Source organism: Tachypleus tridentatus, chromosome 9 (assembly GCF_004210375.1).
Source record: "Tachypleus tridentatus isolate NWPU-2018 chromosome 9, ASM421037v1, whole genome shotgun sequence".
In the NCBI taxonomy this organism is placed as follows: domain Eukaryota; kingdom Metazoa; phylum Arthropoda; class Merostomata; order Xiphosura; family Limulidae; genus Tachypleus; species Tachypleus tridentatus.
The window spans coordinates 157,880,814-157,889,232 of NC_134833.1; the positions used below are offsets into that span (position 1 = coordinate 157,880,814).

General features: G+C 36.7%; 1 protein-coding gene across 1 annotated transcript in view; it reads left to right on the forward strand.

Annotated features, from left to right (window-relative positions):
* The window catches only part of LOC143226769 (potassium channel subfamily K member 13-like), an 88,792-nt gene extending 81,460 nt beyond the window's left edge, over positions 1-7,332 (forward strand). Inside the window, exon 2 of the mRNA XM_076458165.1 lies at positions 3,534-7,332. Coding sequence (XP_076314280.1) covers positions 3,534-4,462 — 929 coding nt within the window. The 3' untranslated portion in view covers positions 4,463-7,332. The remainder of the gene's footprint in view (positions 1-3,533) is intronic.
* Positions 7,333-8,419: the final 1,087 nt, after the last annotated feature.

Here is an 8,419-nt window from a genome sequence, read left to right on the forward strand (position 1 = left end):
GCATCAGGTTTTTAGTAGTCACATTTCAAGAACTGTATTAGTCATACTTATATAGAAGGTATCGTTCAACATCTTCCAGTTGAAAAATGGACACTTAAGAAAACCTAACCAATATAAAGAACACTTAATATTCTCTTATTTTCAATAGTGTATCATCTCGCTATTTGCTGTCTAGGTTTACAATTACATTTCTTCGAGCACTCTTTTTCTTCTCGGAGTCATAAGTCTTCCGGTGGCAGCACTGCAAAGTTGAACCTTTGCCGAGAACCAGATATATAGGTAATAAAAGAGCGCGCATCTGATAGGACACACCGCCACTTTCAAATCGTTAATCTTAATTCTGAACTTGATACAGTTTCTTTAAGCTAAGTAGAACTGTTTTAAATTAAAACTGCGTTACGTCTAAATAAATGAAGCTTTGTTTAAAAATCAGTACAAGTTGACAACAACACAATTCTTGAAAACATCGTACATTTATAACGACAGCAAGTTTTCAATTTTTTGAATGAATTCCTCTTTATCCGTTTTCACTTCTAATGAAAAGTTTCAGGTTTTACGTTTTAAAACGACCTTTCAAATCTTTTAAGTTTCTATCAGATCTTACACAGAAAACAATGCCGAAAATATTTTGGTGGTGTCGTGGAAAAGGGGTAAGTTCAAAGACACATAACGCTAAAATTCGGAGTTCGAGCACGTGAAACTTTGCACTAAAAGAAAAACAGACAAGAATAACAACTTGTTATTACAATAATTACAAAGGAAGACGAGTGTTCTAAGGTTTCAACACATAGCAGACAACAGAGGTCAGGTCAGTAAACTAGAACTCAGAAATTTTGAATTAAAAAGCAAAACCATTCTTTATAAAAAGATCACGATGGGATATAAATAACTGTTTTAAATAGCCTAAAAAAGATTAATTTACAACACAAAGTCGTTACAAGCATAAGAATATTGTCACGGTATTAACATTTCTATGACCTTATCCTAACCTTTGCCGACCTAGATTAAAAATGAAGTTCCTCGAGATATACTGTCGAATTGGACCTAATTTCATTCACATATTGTTGTTTTTCCCCTAGCGGTAAATCACTTTTTAATAATATATATTATTTCACTTTTGCCTTCTTTCAGCGCCTTTTCCAAGAGACAAGTGTCTCATACACAACCGGTTAAAATATGGTTATCCGAAACTTCTCGCGGAAGGATATTTGTCTCCATTTAAAGACAATTTATTCGTTAACGTACAAGCTTTAAAGTGAATTTTAGGTTCTGTACTTATTTTAAAAATGTTAAAAACTTGTTTATATTTAAAAACAAAACATTCACGCTCGTCTTTGTGGTGTCACTCTGTACCTTACAACATAAGGGGAATTGATACAATTACTATCGTGCCCCACTAGTACAGCGGTAAGCCTCCCGATTTAAAACGCTAAAATGAGAGATTTGATACCCCTCGGTAGACTCAGCAGATAGCGTGATGTGGCTTTGCTATAAGAAAACGCACACACACAATTGTTAATAATAAGTTTGTTTGTTTGTTTGTTTTTGAATTTCACACAAAGCTACTCGAGGGCTATCTGTGCTAGCCGTCCCTAATTTAGCAGTGTAAGACTAGAGGGAAGGCAGCTAGTCATCACCACCCACCGCCAACTCTTGGGCTACTCTTTTACCAACGAAAAGTGGGATTGACCGTAAGTTATAATGTTCCTACGACTTAAAGAACGAGCACGTTTGGTGTGACGAGGATTCGAACCCGTGACCCTCAGCATACGAGTCGAGTGCCCTAACCATGCCGAGCCCGAAACGTAACATGACACTCAACAGTATTAACAATGGTTTACCGGTACAGTGTGACGTCACTTAAAATTCGTATCAGTAGTACCTAACCAGCAAACTTCCACCAATGAATTTCACTTATTATTATTTTTTCTTTTTTAATTAAGGAAACTATGTACAAGCTTTTTCATGTGCCACAGTTATTACTGTTTGCACAACAATTTTTTATGATTCAATTTTAAACAACATGAATTGTTTGTTTGTTTTGAATTTCTCGCAAAGCCACACACGGGCTATCTGCGCTAGACGCCCCTAATTTAGCAGTGTAAGACTAGAGGGAAGGCAGCTAGTCATCACCACCCACCGCCAACTCTTGGGCTACTCTTTTGCGCTGGGCCTATGAAATACGGTGACTGCTTAAAATAACATAGCGTTCACTTAACTTGAAACGCTTTTCATTCTGATGTTAGGCCCGGCATAGCCAGGTGGTTATGGCATTCGACTCGTAATTCGAGGGCCGCGGGTTCGATTCCCCATCACACCAAACACGCTAGCCCTTTGAGCCGTGGGGGTGTTACAATGTGACAGTCAATCCCACTATTCGTTGGTAAAATAGTCCAAGAGTTGGCAGTGGGCGGTGATAACTAGCTGCCTTCCCTCTAGTCTTACACTGCTATATTAGGGACAGCTAGCGCAGATAGCCCTCGAGTTGCTTTGCGCGAATTTCAAAACAAACCAAACCATTCTGGTGTTTTCTGTGGTTTTATTAATAATTTGTATTATGTCAACAAGCTAATATCTTGCCAGACACTGGCAAACGATGTCGGTGTCCCGATTTTAGTTGTTAGTGCCCCAAATACTTAATAGCTTTCTAGAAAAATCATAATCAATATTTCTTTAAAACGCTGTATATCCCTGTGTCTGGCAACTAGCGACACCTGCGGTCTTTGTTTTCCTGTGTTCTTTGCACCCCATTATTATACAAGTTTTGTTCTTCGCAGGTGGAAAGATATTAGTTCGTATTAGTGTTATCAGTGTTAGGTACTTGTATTGTCAACAACACTTAAAATCGCACACTTAAACGTGTATGTTCTGGTGTAAGTGGAAATGGAGGACTATTGAAACGAGAACATTCTCAGTAAGTTTTCTCCCAATTCTCATGTTGTCCGGACAACAGTCCTTGGATCTGTTTCATCAGGAAATTTGGCGCACATTATTATCAGATTTCTGCTCATTCTCACGTTTTCAAGACGTCTTTGGACATTTCTTCAAGCAGTACGGTGTATGTTAATATCTAAAACGGTACTATAGTATAATAACTGAAACAACACTTTCTTGGCGCTCAAAGTTTATATTTTTAAGACAATTATTCAATGTTTAAGAAAGTTCAACAGATTTTCCACACTCGGTTAACATTCGGATTGTTACTCATAACAGAAACGTGGATCAGATTCTGTAAAGTGTTTCGCTTTCACACCTTGACATTGAAACTTTAGTTATCAATGTATATCATAACGCCGTCCATTACATAATCTAAAGCTTTCCTAAGTTCATAAGTTTCTACAGTTGAGTGTGTGAATTACATCGAATTCAATAAAGAAGTTAAAGCCAGACTTCTGATCAAATCTGACTTATTCTAACATATATTTGGGGTTCACCATGAAATAAGAGTTTTACTCTTCCTAATTGTTTACTCCTAGCGAGGAGCTTAAAATTCCAGAGACCGATAATAAGAATCATCTTTTTTTTTTTTCTAGGATTTGGAATGACCACGCCTCAAACTGTAGGAGGGAAGATACTGGTTGTCTTTTATGGATTTCTTGGCTGTTCTGGAGCGTTTCTTTTCTTCAATCTGTTTCTAGAAAGGATCATAACTTTTCTCGCTTACGTCCTCCGATACTTCCATGAAATGGATTTGCGGCGTAAAGGAGTGATAGGCGGAGAAAGAAGAGATTCTCAAGTTTCTTACGACGACACTTTGGACCAATGGAAGCCTTCCGTATACTGGGTGATGCTCTACCTTTTCTTGGCGTGTGTGATCTTAGCCATCTGTGCTTCTGCGCTTTACTCACCCATAGAAAAGTGGACTTATTTTGAAAGTCTTTACTTCTGCTTCGTGGCTTTCGCTACTATTGGATTCGGGGACTACGTTTCCAGTCAGCAGCCATATTACGACAACGTGGAGTGGTATCGACTAGGAAATTTTATCTTCATAGTGTGTGGGTCTTGCTTTATGTACAGCCTCTTCAACGTAACTACCATCATTATCAAGCAGTTTCTAAACTGGCTTATTCAAAAACTGGATTGTCGCTGCACGTACATAAGGAACACTAAAATACAGTTTAGGCCACCGATCCCGCGAGGCCGCAGAAACGCTATTACTCCAGAACACCTTAAACACGCCAACAGGACAGCTCCCCCTAAAACAGTGGCAGAGGTCAGCGAGCCAGATTCCACGTACGACAGTGAAGGGGAGCGACGTAACTCCAACGAGATGATCTCTATGCAGGACTTCCTCAGGTCCAACAAAGTCTCACTGGCTGTGATGCAGAAAGAACTTCATGAATCAGCTCTTCGAGGTCGTGCCATCATTCTGCCACCAAGACCACCAATGGAAGAGTTCAAACCCGGGAGTGTTGGACCACTGGCTATTGCTTGCAAGAAACTTGGTGAGGACATAGCATAAGCATACAGTCAGTTGCAGCTGAACCCTAGAAAAAACACGACGTCAATTTTTCCATTCAAGGTTCCCGATGTGGCAGTGCTTGAGCATTGCTAATACCTGGAAGAAATCATGGCTTATGCACACAGTGTTTGTCCTGGTGAGAAACGTGACTGTGGCATGAGATCATAGTCGTAAGTGAAAGAGAACTAGGATAGCTCAATAATTAATTTATAAAATAGGCATTTATCAACTCTGAATAGAAACATCTGAAGTTGCAATAAAAGAGTGCCAAGTTATCGGAAACTTCGAGAAACTGAGGTTACAGTCTGGCCATTATATTATTTTTTGCTTAATATTAAAAACAGAAACATATGCATAAAGCGAAGTTATTAGCTTACTGTAGATTGATTTAAAAAGATGTTTTAAAACGTTTAGAAAAATTGTATTTCAAATTCACATGAATAATGTTTTCATGGTTAACATCACAAAATGTGAAAGCAGTTCCTCATCATGACATCTGTCCCGTCATTACAGAATTTAAAATAATTGAAGAATTACTAAAGAGCATTCTACAGTATAATATCTTTATATGAACAACTTTGGTATCTGTTGATAATCAGAGGAATGTTTTCCGTGAACTTCTCTATCATCACTTGTCTTTTCTTACTACCTACAGAGGGCGTCACTCCCTACAGAAAACTAAAGTATTTACGTGTGATATTAATGACGAAAATTAATTTTTATCCTAATCTCTCAGAAACCAACGACAAACTCTTAGTTTGTTTCGACAATAATATACTTTCTCGAGTTTTCTTTAATATTATACATTTCATCCCTACTGAATATTATATGCATTTCGAACATTGAAGAATAGTTCGAGTTTGTTTTTTTTTCCATATCTCGTTATAAAGACTGTTGAAGATATACTACAACATTGTTCTCGTCTGAAGAGAGAGATTGTTACGTTTCACATATCCATCTCACGTGGTTCTCCTGTTTTATTAAACGTTGTTTCTAGTGCGCCATCATTCAACATGTTTATTCCATTTTTTTACTGAAACACTTCAGACTACAAAGCCATGAAGTGCCAAAGGTCTTAACTAACATTTCTTTTCGATCGCTTGAACTAACAAAGTGCACCTTGTAGCGGTGTTCAGGTGCTCTGGAAGTCATAATATAAAATACAAAAAAAAATTTCTCTTCATGAGTATACTTCAATAAATTCAGAGTGTATCAACATTTTCGAAATTCCTTTAACCGACTTATGTAAAATTATCGAATTACATTTCAAGTGCTTATGTTTTTTTAAGCCTATAAAAATGTACATGTATATTGTTATAACTTTTTTATCGTTTGGCGGACTCATTTTATTATTTAGTAAAAACCAGTTTACGTAATGATAACGAATTAATTTATTTCTTCAGTTATGTTTGCTACAGGTTATATTCACTGGTTGGCCTAACCTCGCAAACAACTTTTCAACAGAAATTCCAAAATTAATTTACGCCTAAGTTACTTGCAAAGCTTTCTCACTAATGGACCAACAAAAACACCTGTTGACTTGATCTACTAACAAGATCAAAGGTAAACAGACTTACCGATCACCAACTCACTAACTGACGCTGAACTAGCAATTCTATCACATCTAGCTTGGCATTTTTATATCGTATTAGTTTACTACGTTCTACGAGAAATTTCGAGATTCTAAAGGGGCCTAACTTTTCATGAAATCCTGAGACTTTACTAATCATTACGTTCCCCGCTGATACAGCGGTACGTCTACGGATTTACAACTCTAAAATGAGGGGTTCGATTTCCCTCGGTGGACTCAGCAGATAACCCGATGTGGCTTTGCTATAAGAAAATACACACACACACTAATCGTTACTTACGTAGAGAGGCCCGGCATGGACTCGTAATCTGAGGGTTGCAGGTTCGAATCCTCGTTGTACCAAACATACACGCCATTTCAGCCCTGAGGGCGTTATAATGTTACATCGATCAATCCCACTCTTCGTTGGTAAAAGAGTAGCCCAAGAGTTGGCGGTGGGTGGTGATGACTAGCTGCCTTCCCTCTAGTCTTACACTGATAAATTAGGGACGGCTAGCGCAGATAGTCCTCGAGTAGCTTTGTGCGAAATTCAGAAACAAACAAACTTATGTAGAAAACAAACTCCCTCTGGTGGGCAAAAACATTAAAAAAATACATCTCAAAACAATAATTTTTCTCCTGTTACTGATAATATTATAATTATTACTAACAAAGGCTAATCGCCATTTACACTCGTTCAGTTTCGCGTTACCCTCTGAGGTTATCTTGTTAAACAGTTGCCCAGTGTGTGTGTTTTTCTCACAACAAAGCCACATCGGGCTATCAGCTGAGTCCACCGAGGGAAACCGAACCTCTGATTTTAGAAGTTGCTTGGTAACCTAGCAAATGAAAATGGAGAACCATTTTTGTCATGGTCAATATTCTTAAGTTTATCATTTATGACCACAAATTAAAATTTCAGTGGACATTTCTAGGATATGCTTTTTACCATTTGTACGTTATAACACATTCGAGTTAACACTTAACTAACATATTACGCTTTGTAACGTAAGACTAAACAACAGTGTTTATCACTAACCGTTTTTTGTGGGTTTTGACGAAGACTTCTATTACATTTAACTTACATTGAGAGTAGCAGAAAACAGTGATATAATAATTAGTGATCACTTAAAAATATTAAACAAAAAAGATTAACGAAGATAATAATATGGATAATAATGCAGTCGATTAACGTCAATAGTTGATCAACTGACTAGCCAGAGTTTTTAAAACGTATTCGTTCAAACCAGTGCATCCATTATACACTGTAATACGAAACACTTCTTACGGAATATTTCAAATGGACCAAGAATTATTAAAATGTTTTATTAATATAAAAATGACTGTGTATTATTTTATTCTATTCTTTCAATACACAAAATGTTTAACAATTTTATCCATATACCATCCTCAATATCGAATTTGAACAACATAGCTGACGAAGCGTCGTAATATTCGTGAAAAGTTGGGGTAAAATTTAAAATCAATAGGCCTAATATTCGTGATACAAATTATACAACACTGTATGTTTTTTCTCTCAACCGTTTTAGTTTATCCTGTATCATTTTTGTTTCAAACTAATGTTACTGAACATGATATAAAGAAGACAAGATAATCTAACCAAACTTACAGAATATATTGAAAGTTACCTTTCTCCTTGTGATTTGACAGTTTCGTTGGCACGTGACCAATTTATAGAAGCCATAACAGATGAGGACACGAGAATTGATGAAGGAAAGCAAACGTATCTTTAACTGACCATTCTCCCATTCTGTATGTTATATTAGATGGTGTTTTAGGTTATAACTCTTGTAATTATGTCGACAAAGATGTGGTTGGTTTCATTTCTGTGTTTAACCAGTTGTAGGTTCTTCTTCTGTCATCACAGTTCTTCTCTACTTTATTGATGTATTTCTTTCTTGACTTCATTAATTCTGTTATTACAGCCTTAACTCATTAGGTGTATATGGAATATTCCCACCTTTAACTTCTTATAATTCTGGCTAGTCCTCTTGTCTCGTTTATGCCTCCTTAGGTTTTTAATGTTCTTTCAGTCTACTTGGGCTCTGATACACATTGTTTGGTATTTATTGTCTAATTGGCTTAATAACAGCTGTTGATTCATTTTAAGTTCCACTTGAAAAATCTATTGTCTTGTTTCCTCCATTCTGTGCCACTGGTTGTCTAACTAATTCTTCCAGTTCTTTTCACTATCGATTTGAGGAGTCGATATTTCAAAAGTATAGGATGTAATATTCCCGTAACTTCAAGACGGTTCCTTTAGTAGTGTATCTACAACTTTAATAGAACCAATTTCCACAGCAAATTGGTAAGCTTCCTTTAAAGGTACATCTATTTTGGTTCACTGATTTTCATGTCTTCATCTA